We start from the raw sequence: 21,570 nt of genomic DNA, 5'->3' as shown, positions 1-21,570 counted from the left end.
TGTGCCGTTTGTTACTGGAAAGTACCGGGCTCGCAGCGTTAAAGAAAGGAAACGAATCAAGGCAGATGACAATTATTGTTGTGTGACAGAAGGGGCACTCCAAAGGGCGTAAACTGTTCTTAGAGTGTAGTGATTATTGTATGAAACTCTATGATCAAAACATAGTATGCTGCCCACTGCCTCCATAAAAGGTACGCAAATATTGCATGATTTGACGTAAGCTTACATCCAGAAGCTATATAGCTGTAACCCATGAAGTGGTTATTCTGTAGAAAGTGATGCAGGTGAAAACAACTGTACTGCAAAACGCTCAAAGAATTCTACAACGGCACTACTATCGTAGCTCCTGTTGAGTTGCCCGCAAATTTTGAAACGGAGTATCAAAGATCGGTGGGGACAATAAAGCAGGTAATATTTTGCGAGCAAAAACTTCGTCACAGGTACTTGATCTGTTGGTGCACTGAAGTGTGCAAATATGTCTTGCACAGCCATCTGATTAGGCATCACACATTTGCTCTTGTTTCTTCTTGTAGTCTCTGGCCGATCATATGCTGGCACAAAAAGTGGGCACAGACATCATGAATGCTTATACAGGTTTCCCGTGCACTCCCTTATGCTAGTTGCTGCAGTGCTGCGAAACTGTCATACTACGCAGGAACCTTGGCAAGCACTGGTACAGAAGCCACCACATAGTATGAGATGTGTAGATTAGTATATGCTCATGTCCACAGGAGCACTTTTTTAGGGGGGAGATAGACTGATGTTATTTTACAGTGGCATCCTGCTAGCACAGCGTGATGCCTTAGTCATTGTGTGGCTATATTATATTGTTAAAAGAACTTCTTGGTAGGCTAGTTGGTCTGTGGTTTATAACAACAAATCTTGCGTAAAAGAAAAAATTAGAAACAGTCTCTCCTCACTGTCACCTTCTCACCTTGGTGTCAATGTCACCTTGGTGTCAATGTCACTTTGGCCTAACTGGATAGTGCCACTTGAATGAAGATCGACTGGTAGATGCTTGCGCATCCATGTTTCTGAAAGCTCTGTCCTGTAACCTTCTTTCCTGCTATATAAATTGCGTGCTAAGTAAGGCTTTTCTTCAACGAAAGAACTGAACGCAAGATTGGGCTGCACCCTTGTCACATGGCTGTTTGCTTCAATGTGAGTGCACACAGGTAGTCAGTGATGGCGATTGTGGTCTCTCTACAAGGTGCAGAGGAGTACCGACTGTGGCAGGTTTAAGCTTAGTTAGCCATGTTGGCCGACGCCACCTGTGGCGGTTGCACACTCTAAAGTAGTGTGTAATCAGCCTCTTACAGGGAGCAAGCATTGTGCCTCGAGAAACACTCTGGTGCCTAGGCTCACAAAGGAATGGCGTTCATTATACTTAAAGGGGCCCTGAACCACCCCTCAGGCTTCGTGAAAAAACACATTCTGGGGATAGTATGTGCTGCCGTGAGTATCTCAGCCAAATCTTGCACTCCGAGTGGTGCTCACAAGCGGGGCACAAAGTTATCTTTTTCTTAAGCACTCTGGTTTCAACAGAGGCCTTCTCCTCACTTATTCAGGACTGCCGGCAACTGCCCCTTGATGTCAGTGGGCAGATTCCATAGCGCACTGCCGTTAGTCGATAGCCGACATCAATCGAAAATGGTGTTTGAATCAATGCGCTTCTTCCTACTGTTCATGTGTGTATTATTGATGCAGCTTACTAAACAGGTTGAAATGAGCAAAAATATGCATTTAGAATTTCGATAAGAATTGTGTACTTCCAGGACAAGCTGACTGTCATGTGCTTGCACTCGAACGTAGCTGCCTGCCTGGGATCTAAACTTTGGTCACATTGCTTATCGGAGTCGTAGCCATCTGGTCTCACTAATATCAACTAGTTTTGAACACTCAACTAGCCTCAAACCACGTGAAACTTAAAGTCAGGCCACACACATGCTTGCCTGCGCATGCTCATTCCTGGCAGCTCCTGGCTAGACACCTTGAGAGACATTGCTTCGTATTGAGCTATTGACAGCACTTCTAAATACACACTTTGTATGTGACTATTATTCGTCAGTCAGGCTGGTGCAGGACAAAGGCGGTCCGCACCCTGTAGCACAGCCAGACTGGAGCACACGAGCGCGAGCGCGCACTCCAGCACTTTCGTGCATATAGCAAACGCACTACAGTTCCGTGTAGCTGCGTCTGCTACATAACGGAAATGCCGTGGCTGCCGCGGCATGCCGCAATGAGCCTGCTTGCTGAGCTCCCTCCAGCTCACTGAGGACAACTGCGTGTTCTGAGTGGTGCATGGAGAGCTTGCCCGAGCGACAACATACAACGGGAACAGGTTGTCTGCTTCCTGAGTTGCACACCTTCGATGCATGTCGCCATAAGGTTGAAGCTCGTTACGACAATATAAGGATGACATTTCGTTCGATCCTCGGAAATTGTGCGATTGCTGTAGAGATAAACGCGAAAGGAAATGTGCTACATGCTACTCGGTGTGGGAAAGCCGCGCATAGCTATCAAGTACATTGTAGCACAGCAGCAAAGGCCTGAGACACGGTGAACTCCACCGAGAGTTGCGGGATAGTGTCTGAGTTTGGCGTGTCCTAACTGCCAAAATCAGAAGTAGTGGAGCCTCAGTGAACATTCAAAATCAAATTTGAACTGCGTGCCACTGTGACTTCAGTAGACAGAGGGTTGTGGGCATGCCCCGCTCCACCGTAGCCTTTGCAGTTCGGCATTGAAAAAAGAATGGGAGCACTGTGAAGGGGACCACAGGCGATCGTTGATTGCCAATAACTCCCATTCTTTTGAATGCATTAAAGTGTTTTTTGCAGCAAAGTATTTCTGAAATAGTCTATTTTAACTTCAAATGCATTCCTCAACTGCGATAAAAAGTGGTTCAGGGCTCCTTTAACCCCTGGCACACCCACAGCCAACACTGAATGAACATTTAGTCCCATATGGCACGAAGAGAAAAGGCCCCTGGGGTCCTGGCGTGTGGCTGTGAAGGAGAAAGCTTCTCATGACTACGCTGTGGGCTAGTGTTAACCAAGGGGTTGGGTTGCTAGAGTGTAGGGCAATCTCCACCCACTTTTGCGTCAAGCAATGAATGCAACGCAGTGTGGTTGTATCACGCACAATCACTGGGCATCACTTGTGGGCTTTAGGGCGAGTATCAATAACAGCTTGGTGAGTCAGGTGGTTGGATTTGCTGGCGGCTGCAGGTACTCGTTCCGCGACCCGGACGTGTTCTTCCACCGGGAGGTGTCACAGCAGGTGCTCGAGACGCTCAGCGTGCGCGGCCTGCTCAACGACAGCATCCTGACCCTGTTCGATGCGCGCTCCACCCGTCTACAGAGGGTGCGCATACACAATGCTGCCAACGTCACCACCAAGTGAGTTATGTTATACGCTCTTGCTTGGCCGTGTTGGGCATTGTGATCCACTTTTGGGCGGCAAGCCTCATTTTACCTGAAAACAGGAGCATACCTTCCAAGCCTACCAAGGAAACTTCAATGGTGACTTTGACATCGGCTTCAGTATAGTTTAGGGGTTATGCACATGACGTCATCCGCTTGGAGTGCTAGCAGTATTTGCGGCGGTCGTCATAACTTTAATCGTGAATTTGCGCTGCCTATGCGAGCAGGCCTGCGTCACCAAGCAGTTACCAATACGCACAAACCGTGCAACTTCCTTTTCAAAGTGCTTTTCTTAATTGGCTATCGAGTGCTACGTCGTGTGTCAACGATGCACTTAAGCACGTACGTGCATGGGTTGAGTGAACCAGAAAAATCACACTATGAAACAACGGGCTTGTGGGATTGTGTTGACCCACTTAAACTCAAAGATCATGAGCTTTGGCACGATGTCGGACTACTGCCTCGCGTGGATCTCGCAGATATCATGAGTTACCTTGTGAATACAACGAGATTTGTGAGCCACGAGAAATTGAAAGCCTACAAGTCGATGGAAGGACACATTATCTGACAAGCGGCTGGGTGCGGCAGCCGTGTGTCAAAGTGCTCGCATAACATGATCACCTTCATTACGGGATTTACTGTGTCTTGTCCACTTGTGCCGTTAAAGGTGGCGTTAACGTTGCATCACTGAAAAAAAAAAAAAAAATCTCGAGAACTAAACACTGTGATTCCACACAGCCTTCATAATTTTTATGTTGTGTCAATTGTGCTGGTCTGGCCAACACAGTTATATATCTTTTTTTTACCCCCCCCCCAAGTTTGTCAATCACAATCATTAAATGAAAAGCCACTCACGCTGTGGCTTCTCATAAAAGAAGAGGGTGAGGTGCTGACTGGACATTGCACCTGCCAGGCAGGCCTTGCAGAGGCATGCTCACACATAGCTGCTGTGCTCTTTTACAATGCGGCTGTAGTGAAGAAGAGAGATAACCAAGTATCGAGAAGGACCCAATCTGGGCAACATTCCTATTGCCAGGCTTCTTTCTTGTGTGATTGCTGCAGCCAGACACGGCACAGTCACCACGACATCGAAGCTCAGTTGACGCTCGGCCATGACGCATAGTCTGTCCGGTACGCAAACACTGTATGTAGACTTCTGTTCAATAAACAAATAGCAACGAAACAATTAAATGTGTTTCAGCAACTGGTTACATTTCAGTGACTGGTTACACACTACGCTCGCGCCGCATACATAGCGCGAGACCACAACAGGCTGTTTTGATGGGTTAAGGAGGCAAAGTCAACTCAGCAGGGTCGTTCACTTATCTCCTGGTTGTGGTGGACCGCAGGGGTCTACGAGTGCTGCGCTCGCACAAGCTGACTGAGCTGGAGGCCACCGGCCTTAGCCGGGTGACGGTCAACGACCTGATCGGCTGCCTGGGCGACTGGTCGCTGGCCCACCTGCGCCTGCTCAACGTGGCGCGCACGGCCTTCACCAGCTCCAAGTTCTGTGTCGTGGTGGCGCTGTCTAAGCTGCGCGGACTCACCTCCCTCAACGTCAGCGGCACCGAGTTCAACCGCCACGGCCTTGACATTGTGGCCCAGGACTTGCCCCTCCTCGAGGCGCTCGACATCTCGGGAACGCGCATCAAGTGGGTGCCTCCTCCCACGATTGTGCAGCCTTGTTTGGGGGCGATTTTGTTGACCTGCCTATGTCTAGGTGTTAAACATTCCATAACATGGTTGACTGTCGAGCTAGAATTTTACTTTGCAATAGAAAGTGCAGCAACCAGTTTTGTTTCGGTTTTTGTTTTGCTTTATTTCCTTAAAGACCTCTTTCGGGGTATTACACAAGGGGCTATTACAGCTCTGTTCGCCTGATCATGTCAGACAAGTTCCCTTGTTGAAACAATGGCTCCAGCAAAGTACCTTGCTCGACTGCAGCTTCCTGTAAATGTATGTCTTCTTTAGGCATTGCCTGACCTTTGGTTAAGTAACCACAAAAAAAAAAATTGTTGACAGGGACCTGCTGCATCAGCCCAGTGTCTTTGGTATTCCACTGCTGAGCATGTGGTTGTTGGTTCAACTCGCAAGCATGGTGCCCACATTTCTATGGTTGTGGTGGAACTAAAAACCGTGCATGGTACTGCGCTTTGTTGGGTGCAAATTAAAGGCTAACTGTAATTAAATTTTTGACCACGTAGAAAGCCTAACTTAAGTTAGTGTAGAAGCTCTGTGCAGAATTTTTGGGCTCGAAATATAAGTGAATGTGCCACAAGACGCTCCAAGAAATAAATGTTCTTTGGTACTGAAACAGAAAAAAAAAAAAAAAAAAAAGCCGAAAGCCTCGAGTGCCACTCACCGGAAGCGGTACGTAACCCAGAACGTTGAGAACCAGTGTGGCTTCTCAGTGCAACCTCCAAGCATAGGCGGGAACTGCAGCTGCCTGCAGCGCGCTGAAATATCTCGAAGGGGATGCGCTGTGATATGAGTCACATCTGCTAACCACCAAATGCATGCATCGTCTACCCTAGATACCATTTAAAGGCTGCTAGTAAAGCAAATTAGGCAATTACCAGCATTGCAGCTTTGCCAAGATTACTTAAATGGTGTATGCTATTCATTTAGAAGTGAAATTTCACTGCAGTGGGCCTTTGAAGAACCCCAGGTGGTCGAAATTAATTCGTAGCCCCTCACAAATCACTTAACAAGCGACCAGTAGCTTGTAGGCGACTTCAGACAAACACCTACCCCAACCCCGTAGCCTATCACTACTACTACCTGGACCAACACCCTAATACACGTAACCATTGTAAGAAAAAAGCGGATCTGTTCCACATTATGTGGTCACGCCCAGCGGAAAATCACACGAATCATGAAGTAAGTAATACTGAGCAATGGGAGGTGGTGTTGCTCAGCTCTGACCCTGACCTGTAGGCCAAGGTCATCAAGAGAGCTGAATAAGCTGCCCGAGCCCAGGGGCCTGTGGCTGCCTAATCACAAGGTCACCTGACAATACTTTGTTTTCCAATAAAGTCTTTACTCACTCACTCACTCGTAGCCCCTCCGCTCCCTACTCCTACCCCTCCACGTAGCATTCATGACCCACTCTGCAGTTTTGGGATGTTAAAGCCCCACACTCTATATTTTTAAAAAATTTGCTTTGTTGGCAGGGACATCTCGCCTCTTCTTCGCTGCCGGGACCGCCTGCGGTCGCTTAGCATGTACAACCTAAAGAGCTGCGGTGGCGAGGAGGCGGTGTTGTGCCAGCTGCAGCGGCTGCAGCACCTGGACGTCTCGGACGACCGAGACCACCCGCTTGACCTGCTGCACCCGCTGCGGCACGACGTCTCGTGGCTGCTGCGTGACCCCCGCCGCTTCCCGCACCTGGTCTCGCTGGACCTGTCCGGCAAGGACGGACTCACAGTTGAAGCTCTCAGGTGCAGTTCCTTCTTCCCGCGCACCAGCGAGGCTACTCTCGACGTGTCATTGTTACATACTCTGTCGCACACTTTGCAGGAAACGCTCTGGAAGCTATTCAGAGGAGTCTACACTCCGTGCCTTTTGCAGTGCAGTTGTTTCTGATCTGCAATTCCTTCTGCAGAATAATTAGGGGAACCTCGTTAATTTGAACCTGCTTAATTCAAGCTTCCTGTTTATTCAAGCTGATGCTGTGCTCCTGTCAAAGTGATGTGTATTTCAGTGTGCGAGAGAGCCCAGTAATTCGACCGCATGAGCATTTGCATTGGTTAATTTGAACGTACCGCATCACCGACTGTGATCTCAGCAGTGCACCAACTTGGGTGGTGGGGCTTTCGACGTCGCAGCGCGGACACGCGACGGCTGCTGCTCCCGTCTCCCATTGCATTTACTGTGTTTTGGTGCGCATAACCTGCACCAAAATGTTTTTAATTCCGAGAGTAAAGTTGTGGTGCAGGGTATATGCAAAATGTGCATTAAAAAATTTGCCTGGAAGTGTGGCTTCACGGCAGAATCTGTCACACTGCCGTGAAGCCACTCTTCTGGAACTCGTAACTCGTGTTAGTTTAGCCCGCACACACTGCCTAGCAGCTGCGTGGCAAAAAAAAAAAGTGAAGTATTCTGTTCAATGAGCTTCCTTTAATTTGCACTCTGTTTAATTCGAACAAATTTTCAAGCACCTTTGAATTCGAAGTGTCAAGATTCGACTGCCCTTCGTATAATACAGCTAAAGGTGGATGTAAGGTTACGGCAAATCGCACATTATTTGTGCACCTTTGTTCTTCCAGTATGCAACATGTCATGTTTTGGTCATGACTGCAAGCGGTGCTTTGTTGTCACTGGTCATGGTGTTGCTCTGCAGAGACATGTCCATGGCTCTGGTAAACCAGTACTTCGTAAACGTTAATATGTTTACAGACGGGCTACAACTCCCTCTCGAGAAAAACACATACCTGACCATTTCCTGCTGCATGTCGTGGCGAAGAACAGAGTTGCACAGAATGAAGGCAGCAATGTCACAAGTTGCTGCTGACCGACATTGTTGAGGTTTTGGCATCACAATTCAGACGGTAGAGATCCTTATTGAATCATTGATCTGCCTGCAGGAGCCCATAGAGGTCAACACCAACTTTATCAAATGGTTACCAGGCCACAGGAAATGTTTCTATAGGTTGGTTGAGTGTTAAGGCGATGGTTTCTGTTGCTGACGCAGTACGAGGAGCAGATTTACTTGAACAAGTACATTCCATGCTAGTACTAATATCGCAATCCAGTAGCTATGGTTTTGTGCTTCTGTTCACGAGGTTGCGAGTTTGATTCCCAGTCATGGTGGCCATATTCTGACTAGGGTAGAATGCAAAAATACTTGCGTAACCATGCTTTGGGGCCACGGCGAAGAACTCCACGAAGTCAAAATTAATCCAGAGCACACTGCTACGGTGCCCTTCATAAATCCACCGTGGAATTTTGAGAGATTAAGTGCCCCAGTTTGCTTCCAGTTTCCCAAATGTTCTGTATTATCACCTACACTCTTCTGCTGAACACTCTCAAAGACCCAACAAAAAAATTTGTAGACATATACCATTTGAAGCCATGCAGACGACATAACATTGTGGTGTGCGCAATGCATCCCCGGCAAAAAAAAAAACAACAACAGAGGAACAATATTACAGCAGGGTATCAAAACAGCTCTAGAGCATATTAAATGCATCAGTCTAGGAGAGAGTATCTTAGTATAGCAGCAAATGCAAGGGCTTTCGCATCGATGTTAGCGCTGGGTACTCGACACTACATGCGTGCCGTATGTAAGTAGTGCTGGAACTCTCACATGTGTCACATGCATACTATCCTTGGGATTTAGTGTTCGACACTAACGCATTAGGAACATGGCACCTGTCCAACTGAGAGCTGTATGCTTTGGATCTATCGGGTTGCCCTGCAGACTCGCACTCTTTCCGATATTGTGCACGAGCATTCTTACGTTCCGGCCCCAACAGAATCCAGCTGCCACAGCCGTGAATCAAACTCGCAACCTTGTTCAGCAGAGAATCGTAGGCATCGAGCCATCAGAATGGGTCAAGGCTTGTTGGCAAAAAAACTGTCTTGCTCCATGTGCTGGGAGGTGCCTGCACTGCTTCTGGTTACAAGCCTCTGTTATGCGGTGTGCAGGAATTTCCTGGAGGCCCACCCAAAGATGACCTTCCTGGGCCTAGTGCAGACGGACGCCTGCTTTGACGATTTCTTCACTCGAGAACTCCCCGCTCATTCTGACCTTGTGGTGAGTGGTGTGACTGACCCGTGACGTTTCCAGCTGGCTGCACTTAGTACCAACGTGACATTCTTCAGTTTTGTCATTTTCTTGCATTGAACGAAGGTCAAAAGACTCTGAACCCTGGAAAAATAATGGCAAGCTCCAGAGCGCCTTGATGACTCACCGTGATGCTTGTTTCTACGAGCCAAATCGTGGCGTAGCAGTTCAAAGTAGTAGACGCAGAAAAGAAATGGATGGTTGACGTATTCTTTGCACTGCTGTGTCAGGAATGTAGTTCAGCTCGCTGAGTTCTCTATTCTGTCTGAACTGGTTTTGGAATTACCGACTGAGAAAATTCCAACTGGTGTTTATTTCAAGAAACCCGATGTTTCGGAGCTTGACCGGCTTCTCCTTCAAGGGCAAGTTGGCGAACCATATAGCAGTGCTTATATATGTTTTCGGTGGCTCGACGACAGGCATGCAGAGACCTTGCGCAGTCCGTGGAAGTAGACAGTGGGAAAAGTTTCCGACGAGTGGTTGATGATTCCTAGCCGTGTTGTGAATGTGCCAAAACTCTAAAAGGGGCCACTACCAACAACTACCGGAGGCGTCTTCTCTTAGAGTCATGGCACATTCAGGAAACTGTTCTTTTAAAAAATAAATGCTCAAGATTTTGTGCAAATAAAGTTACTAAAGTATTGTCTATATTGCTTCTCGTAAAGGCTTCTGTAGCAGTAAATTTGACCACACAGTCGACTTCCGTTAATTTGACCCTGATGGGATTGATGATATTGATCGAATTACCCAGTGGGTCGAATTAATAAGACGCAGAAAGAATGCCAAAACACCACTGATTCATTTGTCAGCATTTGCCCGATTCTAACACACCCCCAAAACAAATGGGTGCCAAATGGTTGTTTTGTCTAAAGTGCAAAACTAATGTAAAAATGACATTAAAGCTTCTAAACAAGGTATAAATCCCATGTGCACCTGATATTTTAGCAAGAAAAACAGGTAAGGGTCTAATACGTGTTGCACAATAGTGGCCAGTTTTCTAAAGTCAGCTTTGCCGCAATGCGCTCGCGTTATGCGATAAAGCATACGAATGTTGCCAAGGCAGTTTTAGTTTGGTGTCCGATACCACTGCGCTGGCAATCATTGGCTCATTTTTTCCTGAAAAAGAAAACAATGGGGTGTGCATTAGGATTGGGCAAATACAATAATCAGTCATTGTAAGCTTCAGTTATTGTTTGAAAATCCTCCTAGGGCAGGTTAAAAATATATGTTTTTGATGGGATATGGTGATTGTTCAGTGCATGTACTGTGCCCTAAGCTAAGCCGAGGCAGATCCTGCCACTAAAGGGTCAGCATAGGGATCAGGTGCGTGCATGCTGGCTGGTCAAGGTAGAATTATCGTGCAAAAGCCAATTTTAGGATCGAAATAACGAAAGTTAGGACCCGTAGAAATGCAATTGCGCCAGCTGGGACCTTTGTTTGAGATCAAGTTATCCGAAAAATTGAATTAACCGGCCTCGAATAAACAAAAGTCTACTGTATTTGTTGATGGTTGGCTTGCAGAGTAGTGGTGTTTTCCTTTGTTATTTAACTTTGCGTGAAGATAGGTACATCCTACGACCTGTGTTGAACTTGCTACATAAGCCACGTTAGGTTGACTGTTGCTCTGTGGCTCCAAGGCTCTAGTAAGGAAATTTCTTGCGTAGTTTTTCAAAGCACTGCCTCAACAGTTCAGCTGCAGTCACCTGAAGTTTACTGTAAGACTTCGCTCTATGCTCTGCCCTGCACCCTTGCACGGTAATTTATTTCCTGCTTAAGAGGTCCATCACTTGTTATCGATGAGTAGGAATGGGCAAATAGTAATTTTTGTGACTGCATTGAGCATAAATAGAATCATACATTAAATACTTTTCGAACACTTCTCGAATAATGGACACATTCTTTTCTGGCAGTAATACTAAACTATGTTTTGTATTTTTATAATAAGGTTTGCAACTTTGGCAAGCTTGTCATTATGCAGGGTCATGTATTACGAGAATGCATCAACAAAATTTCTGATGTTGAGCCATTGTGAACTCAAGCGGAGAGGCTCTTGAATTTTCATACTGCTTTGAAATTCGCGCGAGCCGTGACTGCGCAGACATGATTCTAGTGGCGAATACCTGGCCCAAAAATTGTGCTGTGGGTCTTCCTGCCATGAATGCTCTTTGATTCCTTCCTGCACAGATAACCGGATGCGCCGATGAGCGGCAGATCCTGGAAGCCCTGCGAAGGTACCCCGATCGGCCGTACTATGTACAGAAGTCACTCTACTACCTCTACCAGTACACGTTAACTTACTCGCAGCCGCGGGTCGACGTAATCAAGGTGAGGTGACGCTCGTGAATTGGGATGCGCAGTGCACTCCCTTACCCAGAGTTTTGTGAAACGCACCCTCTAGAAAAAAAGAACCATATGCTCCATGTCCGATAATCTGATATGGGGTCCCATATAAACATCTATACGTTCTCGTTATCATATTGGGCATGTCCCATATGATCCCTATATATTGTTACGTGTAGAAAGACACAGACAAAAGAGGCTATTTACAGACTATTTACACTAAATTGAGCCAGAGCGCCAGGCCGACATTCACTCGCGCCAAGGGCACCGACCCACTTCGTCGTCGTTCTCATGGCGGCTCGTCTCTCGGGTATTTACCGATCATATCGTAATACTACCCCCCGGCGGCAAAAGCGCCGTCACGGTGCAGTTAAATATCCAAGGCACGTGGAGAGTTGTAGGGCTTGAGTCGGGCGACGTGGACAATGTCACTGGTAGTCACAGCAGAGGACGTAGTGGGCGTGGCGAGAACGATTTCGTAGGTGACATCTGTCACTTGGCGAAGCACGCGATATGGGCCGGTATAACAGGAAAGCAGTTTCTCACAAAGGCCAACTTTACGCGATGGTGACCAAAGTAACACGAGGGTGCCGGGGACAAAAGTGACATCACGGTGACGGAGGTCGTAGCGCTGCTTTTGTTTGTCTTGAGAGACTTGTAGCCGAGCGCGCGCAAGTTGGCGAGCATGGTCAGCATGGGCGATAGCATCACGGGCATAAGCGCTAGTTGATGCTGTGTTGGACGGAAGCACAGTGTCCAGCGGTAGCGTCGGTTCACGGCCATACAAGAGGTAAAAAGGACAATAGCCAGCAGTGTCGAGACGGGAAGAGTTATACGCAAAGGTGATGTAAGGTAGAGCCTGGTCCCAATCACGGTGGTCGTCTGAAACGTATTTGGATAGCATGTCTGTAAGGGTGCGGTTCAAACGCTCAGTGAGGCCGTTCGTTTGAGGGTGGTAGGAGGTGGTAAACTTATGCTGTATTGCGCAGGCACGCATGATGTCGTCAATTACTTTGGCTAAGAACGTACGGCCACGGTCTGTTAGCAATTGACGCGGAGCACCATGAATCAAAATGATATCATGCAGGAGGAAGTCCGCAACATCAGTTGCGCAACTGGTCGGAAGAGCGCGTGTTACGGCATAGCGGGTCGCGTAGTCCGCCGCGACTGCAACCCACTTGTTTCCTGATGTAGATTCCGGAAATGGGCCGAGAAGGTCTAAGCCGACACGATGGAAGGGCTCGGCAGGGATGTCGAGCGGCTGCAGGTAACCAGCGGGGAGCTGGGAAGGCTTCTTGCGTCGTTGGCAAAGTTCACAGGCGGCGACGTAACGTCGCACGGAACGGGCAAGGCCCGGCCAGAAAAAACGGCGACGTACACGGTCATAGGTTCGAGATACGCCGAGGTGTCCTGCCGTTGGTGCGTCGTGAAGCTCTTCTAAAACGGTTGAGCGGAGGTGTTTAGGCACGACAAGTAGGAACTCAGAGCCGTCCGGATGAAGGTTACGACGGTACAGAGTACCATCGCGGAGGACGAAGAGGCGTAGTGTGGCGTCGGCCGGAGTGTGTTCAAAACGGTCGATGAGTGCTCTGATGTAGGCGTCACGACGTTGCTCGTCGGCGAAATGAAGCAGCTGCGACACAGAGAATATGCAAGCAGCACTGGTAGTATTGGAGGAGTCAGGGTCGTCAACAGGGTAGCGCGACAAGCTGTCAGCGTCTTGGTGCAGGCGGCCAGACTTGTACACCACGGAATATGAAAATTCTTGTAGCCTCAAAGCCCATCGACCAAGCCGGCCTGTAGGATCTCTTAGCGATGAGAGCCAGCAGAGAGCATGATGGTCAGTGACTACGGAAAAAGGGCGACCGTAAAGGTAAGGACGGAACTTCGCTACCGCCCAGACTACAGCAAGGCATTCTCGTTCTGTAATGGAGTAGTTGCGCTCCGGTGGTGTGAGGAGGCGGCTCGCATAAGCAATAACGCAATCCTGGCCACGCTGACGCTGGGCTAAGACGGCACCTACGCCATGACCGCTGGCATCTGTACGCAATTCTGTAGGGGCATCAGGATCGAAGTGGGCGAGGATGGGTGGTGAGGAGAGAAGAGTAACGAGACGAGAGAAGGCGGCGGCTTCTGCAGTACCCCACGAGAACTGTACGCCTTTCTTCAAAAGATTAGTGAGGGGTCTAGCAATTGCCGCAAAATCTTGAATAAAACGACGAAAGTACGAGCATAGCCCTACAAAACTTCGAACGTCGGCGGCTGTCTTCGGAACCGGATAGTCTCGGACAGCGCGAGTTTTGTCAGGATCAGGCTGTACTCTGGAAGCGTCAACGAGGTGGCCCAGAACAGTAATTTGGCGGCGGCCGAAACGACATTTGGACGAGTTAAGTTGCAGCTTCGCCTTTCGAAATACATCAAGTATAGCTGTGAGACGCTCAAGGTGAGTGTCGAACGTGGGTGAGAAGACGATGACGTCGTCGAGGTAGCAGAGACATGTGGACCATTTGAAACCTCGGAGCAAGGAGTCCATCATACGCTCAAAGGTGGCAGGGGCGTTGCATAATCCAAACGGCATTACTTTAAATTGGTATAGGCCATCAGGTGTGATGAACGCGGTTTTTTCTCTGTCCATATCGTCAACAGCAATCTGCCAGTATCCAGAACGAAGATCAATAGAAGAGAAATAGCTGGAACCGTGGAGGCAGTCAAGGGCGTCGTCTATACGTGGGAGCGGGTAGACGTCTTTCTTAGTAATTTTGTTCAGATGACGGTAGTCTACACAGAAGCGCCACGTGCCATCCTTCTTCTTAACCAACACTACAGGTGACGCCCAGGGACTCGAAGAAGGCTCAATGATGTTTTTGTCTAGCATTTTGTTCACTTCGCTTTGAATAACTTGGCGTTCCGACGCAGAAACTCGGTACGGTCGTCGGTGAATAGGAGTAGCATCGCCAGTAAGAATCCGATGCTTGACCGCGAGTGTCTGGCCTAAAGGGCGATCGTCGAAGTCGAAAATATCTGTGTAGGCCGATAATACTCGATAAAGGTCTTCAGCCTGCGCAGAAGACAGGTCCGTCGCAACCATTTTCTGTATCTTGGGATCGGCGGCCGAGGCTGGCACGAGAGGCCTGCTAAGCTCGCAAGAAGGGTCGGTTGATAAATTTGCCACGTGATGGTCGCCGAGACAATCAACGTTGGCAAGGCAAATACCTTGTGGTAGAATTTGCTTCGCCAATCCAAAGTTAAAGATAGGCATGAAAGTGCGGTTCGCAGTAACAGTAAGTATACTGTGAGGCACGGTAACGTCATACTGTAGTGGAATGTCGCGCAGAGGAGTGACGAGGTACTCGCCATCAGGGACTGGTGGGGAAGACAAGAGTTCAATATAGGCTATTGATTTTGGCGGCAGGCAAATAAAGCCAGTGGGGCGTAGGCGGCACTGGGGTGCGTCAGAAGGTTCTGCGAGAATCGGTAACTCAAGGCGAAGGGTACTGGCAGAGCAGTCAATAAGAGCAGAATGCGCGGAGAGAAAATCGAGGCCGAGAATGAGGTCGTGGGGGCAATGAGCAATCACGGTGAAGAGGACAGGAGTGTGGCGGCCGGCGATGCTAACACGTGCCGTACACATGCCGATGATAGGCACAGTACCACCATCCGCAACGCGGACGACGCGTGCCGATGCTGGGGTGAGGAGCTTGTTCAGTCGTCGTCGGAAGGCAGCACTCATAATAGAAAGATGTGCCCCTGTGTCGATGAGTGCCGTGACAGGATAGCCATCAACGTCAACGTCAAGAAGGTTTTGGTTCGTGTTTAACGTGAGCAGAGGATTTGAGGGCAGTGTCGACGACGCAGCTTCACCTCCAGAAGCTGCAGTGCCTAGTTTTCCGGCTGGGCCCGGGAGGTGATAGGCGGCGAAGAGAAGCGGCGGGGTTGGGGCGAACGGGACTGACGGCGTCGAGGTGAGGGCGAGCGGCTGTAGCGAAGGTTCGGAAGAGGAGCATCAGCGGCAGTGGGTTCACGGCGGGTGGCATAGGGAACAGACGGTCGAAAGGTGCGGGAGTAAGTGGCGGCGTATGTCCGAGGAGGCGGAGGCCAACGGTTGCGGCAGTGACGAGCGACGTGGCCGATGCGACAGCAGTGAAAGCAGATTGGTCTGTCATCAGGGGTACGCCAATCGGACGGGTTGCGGCGAGATGTGGCGGAAAAGGACTGGCGCGGACGAGGAGGGCCGGTGGAGAACTGGGGAACGCTGGGTTGAGATGTTGAACACACGGAGTTCAGACCCATGTTCTCAAATTCTTGTCGGACTACGGCCTGAATCATGGCAATCGTGGTTGCTGGCTGATCGGGAGGCGTCGTGGAGAAAGCTGGCGAACAGGCGGCCTCAAGCTCGCGGCGAACAAGACGGGTGACGTCGTCACAGGTGGTGGCTTGACGCGATCGACCCTCACATGTCGACGTAGCAGCGGTGTTGGGTAGCCGCGTGATGTGGTGTGTGATACGACGGCTCTTGGCTTGTTCAAGGCGACGGCATTCTTTAATGATGTCGTCGATTGTCGAGACATTGCCGAAAACAAGCAAATTGAAAGCGTCGTCGGCGATGCCTTTTAGGACATGTGACACTTTATCTGATTCAGACATAGCATCGTCAGCTTTGCGGCATAGAGCCAAGACGTCGAAGATGTAGGAAACGTACGGCTCTGTGGATGTCTGAACGCGAGACGCAAGTGCCTTTCTCGCGGCAACCTTGCGGCCAATGGGGTCGCCGAACAGTTCCCGTAGCTGTTCTTTGAAAGAGTCCCAACTGCTGATGTCTTCGTCATGCGTCTGGTACCACACGCGTGGCGTGCCGCCAAGATAAAAGATGACATTGGCGAGCATGATGGTTGGGTCCCACCTGTTATTAGCGCTGGCATGTTGATATAGCTTGAGCCATTCGTCAACGTCCTGTCCCTCCAGGCCAGAGAACACACCAGGGTCGCGATGGTGGGCAACAGTGACGACGGGAGCAGTCGGACCAGCCGAAGCCGTTGCAGAGGCGGGCTCGTCACCGGGAGGCATGGTGACAAGCTCGACGTACCGACCACTCCGGAGTTCCGTGGCGAGGACGGGGATCGCTCACCTCCACCAGAATGTTACGTGTAGAAAGACACAGACAAAAGAGGCTATTTACAGACTATTTACACTAAATTGAGCCAGAGCGCCAGGCCGACATTCACTCGCGCCAAGGGCACCGACCCACTTCGTCGTCGTTCTCATGGCGGCTCGTCTCTCGGGTATTTACCGATCATATCGTAATAATATGAACACATGCTGAGGTGATGAAATTAGGAAATTTGCAGGCGCAAGTTCGAATCAGTTAGCACAAGATGGGGGTAATTGGAGATCACTGGGAGAGGCCTTCGTCCTGCAGTAGACATCAAAATAGAATGATGATGATGATGATGATGATGATGATGATGACAGTTAACGTCTGAGGGCCCCGCGTGTTCACATGGGATTACTGGTTATGTGGCTTATGGTTTTCTCTTGCAAGGCGCCCTTTATTCGCTCAAGAAGGATGAGAGGATCTGGTGGGCTCAATTTGTATATCAGTCACAACCATACGAAGAAATGGACAATAAAGCAAGAGAAAGAATGGGGGTAATTGTTACATTTAATTGAAATGTGGAAAAAGCAACGTAAAGGGGCACAAAGCAGATGAAAAGATGACTTGCTGCGAGTGGGAGCCAAATAATCTTTTCCGCACCACAGTTTTGATGCTTTACTAATTCAGCTTCAGTGTGGGCCTTTTCCGCGTACAGTTTCTTGGGTATTTGCGTATCTGTACAAAATTGGCCCTGGGAGTGTTAGCCAAGCGCCATTCACGGCCAAAGCGGCCGAAGTGGGACATCCTTTCAACTGCAGGCGTATAGTATATGTGCCAAATTCGAGGCCCTCACTATGCAATAAACAGGAAGAATAAGGGGATCCAAGGCCCATAAACTGAACTGTGTGAGGGTGAACCACAGTATTTCGAGATGCACCGGGCAGTTCGTAGACTGAAATCAGTGGCTGCACTCGTACCATGGGTTGCATTCAAAGCCGGCGAGGGGCGTAGGCTATTTTTTTGCGTGTGCTTCACCACATGATTCCGCTGTATTGCAGTGAAGCTGACTTGAGGGAACCGGCTATAACCACAATTGCGTCAAGACAACTGACGATTGCACACTTCCGTAATTTTGGGTTGGGGCCATGGGCTTGACAGGCCGTGAGTATACATTTATCGTCTTCATAGCAACATGCTAGTGAATTTGGCTCTGCACCAAATTTTCGTTGCCACCACATTCGAATGCAACATAACATGTGGGAACATGACAGAATGAAGACGTATCAAATGGGAACTTCATACGTAGGAGTCAGTCGACTTTAGGTCGGGACTGCAAAAACGTGACGTAGAAGCTGGGAAAACGTAACAGCGAAGAACATATCAGTGGGGTTCCATGGTATTAGTTACTTATTGACCAGTTGATTATCAATTAATTAACTTGTTAATGAGTTTCAGAGGTTCTTTCACATTGATGAGCGGATCAGTGAGTGGCGATTGTTGCGTTTCAGCTGATCTTGCCAGGCATGGCGGAGCACCCGCGCGTGCTGGCCATCCAGATGGCGGCCACGGCCTGCCTCTACAACCTGTCCAAGGGCACCCTTGGGCAGAAGGTGCACCCGCGGTGGCTCCGGCAGATTGTCGATCTCACCCTCAGCGCCATGGAGAACTTCCCCCGGAACCAGCAGGTGTGTGGCAGGACGTGATCAGTATCGGTGCGCGCCCGGCAGCTTCTTCTTTGTCTTGCAGCTGTGCCCCATTGTTATGGGAAGTGCTGCTGTGCTAGACGACCTTTCTTTTACCGTCACCCGTTGCTCATTTGAGCCGTCCTGTTTCACCGTAGTGGTGACAGATAATGCCACCCATTCCATCACCATGAAAACTATATAATTTTAGGGATGTTGTGGCAGGCTTTGGCTTTTTTGTGAACAAGACGAGCAATTCTCACAAATGAACTAGTGTTAAACTGAGAAGACTGGAAGACCTGTCATGGTAGCTCAGTGGCTGTGGCATTGCGCTGGTAAGCACGAGGTTGCAGGTTCAATACTTGAACAAGAATTTAATTTCTTGAACCGACTGCAAAATGCTGCTTCTGTGCAAAACTTCAGCAGAAATCAGATAGTGGTTTAGCTGGACGAGTTTTTTAAACCTTGGGCTCCTATTTAGGCAACGCTTGGCATTCGGTACTGCAAATGGAGAGGGTTGCAGAGCCTCTTTTGGGCAATAGTGTGTATTGTCGCATTGTAGTTATGGTGAAGCGCCAAGCACTGTCAAAATTTTGGGTTAGGAATACTATCGGCCATTATTGGGCAAACTTGTGCCCAGATAGGCAAGGCATACACTCAATTTACAGTGATAATGGCAAGCATAGTCAGCCATTCATAAAGTCTAAATCTTATGGACTGAGTTTGTTTGATATTTATAGATGTCTCAATTATCACTGCTGCTCATGTGCATTCGAGAGTGGTACCACGTTCGAGAAATTTCTAATACAGGGGATGATGTGTTTTGCACCAAGCACTAACTTGATAACAGTGACGGTCCACTGAAAAACGATCACCGGCAAATCATTAAGCAGTGTATGCATGACAATATAAACTTTGTAACATCGTGATTGTTTGCTAACACTTCTGTCTTCTTGCTCCACCAGCTCCAGAAGAACACGCTGCTCACTCTGTGCAGCGACCGGATCCTTCAGGATGTGGTACGTACTCTTTTTCACTTACTGAAACCTTAGTGTTACCCGCCTCTGCAGTCTGCTGCTAATCACGAGGCTTCGGGCTGTATTCTCAATTGTGGCGTGTAAAATAATAAAATGCCTGTGCACTTAAGTTTAGGTTCCCGTTAAAGAACATTAGGTTGTGGAGTCTCCTGCAAAAATTACTCGATGGAACTCGGGCACTGGTGTCTACGGGAGCTAATTATATGGTAGTTCAGCCATCGTAGGAAGGATGGTTGGTACATCTACTTTTTTAAACCTCTTCCTTCTGGTTTCAATATGGCTTTGTGACATTGGAGGATTGATCATTTTCAATAAAATGTTGTCTTTTAAGTGTGACAATCCTGAATGATTATCCATGTGCTCAGGGACTTGCCTGTTGCCTTGCTGTGTTTAGAAGACTATGATTGTTTGGAAATTTAGAAAGGTAAGGCTTAATAATTAATGGCCACATTAATGTCTGAAGCCACAGGCATAAAAGTTATAGTAAATGAATCCATGTGCTACCCATAATTCCTGTGGCATCTGAACAATTGTAGCGCCAGAGCTCCCTCTAGTGATTTCTGCAGGAAACTTTTATGCCCTAGTTGGTTGAAAGATGCATCTCTCATAGCTCATGAGGTGTTTTGGGATTGTACACTCCACAATTTAATTTGCCTAGTTGAACTTGCTTTTAAGCCATGTTTGCCTGTGCAAAGCAACCGTGGCCTAGTGGTCAGAAAACTCACTTTGAAAATATGATCATTTATTCGATCTCAGATCAGGTATCGTTCTTATGCCATTTTTTGATGTTCTTGAGCCAAGGTGTGAAGAGGACTCAACTGGCCCATTTCGTAACTTATAGCTGCTGTTGCATGCAGTAAATCATTTCATCTATATGCGTAGCACGCAGTGTCGGGAGTTCGAGTGCAAGATAGTTTTTCAGCGTCTTGGTTTCAGAGCCTGTCCTACTAAGAACATTTTGTCACTGGTCGCACCTGCATCAGCCCAGTGCGACAGAGCCAGTATGCTACAGACGTTGTCTGCAGACTTTTTGCTGGTTCTATAAATCGGTGTTGTGTTGACCTGGAATGACAGCAAGTTTTAGTGGTTCCGATGGTACTTTTCGCTAGTGCTGGTACAGTCGACTCTCCTTACAACGAACCCTGATAATCTGACAAAAATGGCCGGTTTATCCGAATTCCATAATGTACACCAATATACACCAGGACATGGGGTTGGAGCACTGGAATTCCTCACTTCTGAAACTTTGGTCATGATGTCTAACAACGTTATTGCAAAAGAGACTCTGTCGTGTCTGAGGACCACGGCTAGACGTTCTGCTCGCTTCCTCAACAGTAGTTCGTTCACTGGAATACTGCAAGCTCGGGCATCGTGCAGCCACGTAAGAAGTGCAGACTGAACATCCGGGTATGTTGCCTCACAGAGCCTGAAGTGCTTAGGATTAATTCCCCCCGACATTTTCTTGCCGGTGATGTATTTGTTGTTCACAATTGAACTCAGTCTGCTTTGGTAGTCTGATCGTTCTTGCGATGTCCGCATGCTTTTCACAGTGTGCAGCTGTATTCATAATCTTATTGTAGCTCAGTAAAATTTGCTTGCTTTTTTTTTGGAGGCCATTACTCAGCATTTGTGCTCTGGCATAACTCACTAGCATGGGAACACAATGACAAAATGGCATAAACAAGCGATAACACACCATGTGTGGCCAATGTGCCCTCAGACTGGCTTGGCTAGAGGCTGGGCTTGGCCAGAGGCTTCCAATGTTGCCAGCCGCAATTTAAACTTCTGGAATAAGCGTGCAGGCACCGGTGTGGTCAAGTTTGTTGTCAGCCCGTGTCGATGCTGCAAAAGTATGTCTTATAGGCCCAATTTGTTAAAGATTGCAGCTAATTTCATCCTCTGTAGCCAATCGTTTGTTGTAGCGCGGTCCGTTAAAAGTGAACTTAATTGCATTACTAAAATAGGTAGAGCAGAGTAAGGTTTAAATATGGTTCACAATATCCGAAAGGCTGTTGTACGTGGATCCGTTATAACGAGCGTAAACTGTAGTAAATGAACAAACAAGTCATAACAGTAGGACCAACCCAATTGAACGGAACTAGGTCATAATTTGAATGAGTTGGTAAGTTATGGTCTTGGAAAAAAAAAAGGCACTAACAGACGGCACCACAAAAAAGGCACGGTGCCGTGTTTGTCTTTTACCTTCCTT

At 48.3% G+C, this 21,570-nt stretch overlaps 1 protein-coding gene across 1 annotated transcript in view; it reads left to right on the top strand.

The window, feature by feature from the left end:
* LOC126517981 (protein zyg-11 homolog B-like) overlaps window positions 1–21,570 on the top strand; it is a 72,553-nt gene that overhangs the window by 8,619 nt on the left and 42,364 nt on the right. The window contains exons 3-9 of the mRNA XM_050167823.2: window positions 3,228–3,398; window positions 4,772–5,074; window positions 6,596–6,862; window positions 9,072–9,180; window positions 11,395–11,535; window positions 18,151–18,327; window positions 19,290–19,343. Coding sequence (XP_050023780.1) covers window positions 3,228–3,398; window positions 4,772–5,074; window positions 6,596–6,862; window positions 9,072–9,180; window positions 11,395–11,535; window positions 18,151–18,327; window positions 19,290–19,343 — 1,222 coding nt within the window. The remainder of the gene's footprint in view (window positions 1–3,227; window positions 3,399–4,771; window positions 5,075–6,595; window positions 6,863–9,071; window positions 9,181–11,394; window positions 11,536–18,150; window positions 18,328–19,289; window positions 19,344–21,570) is intronic.

Source organism: Dermacentor andersoni, chromosome 11 (genome assembly GCF_023375885.2).
Source record: "Dermacentor andersoni chromosome 11, qqDerAnde1_hic_scaffold, whole genome shotgun sequence".
Taxonomy (NCBI): domain Eukaryota; kingdom Metazoa; phylum Arthropoda; class Arachnida; order Ixodida; family Ixodidae; genus Dermacentor; species Dermacentor andersoni.
This window is presented reverse-complemented; position numbering and strand designations above follow the sequence as displayed.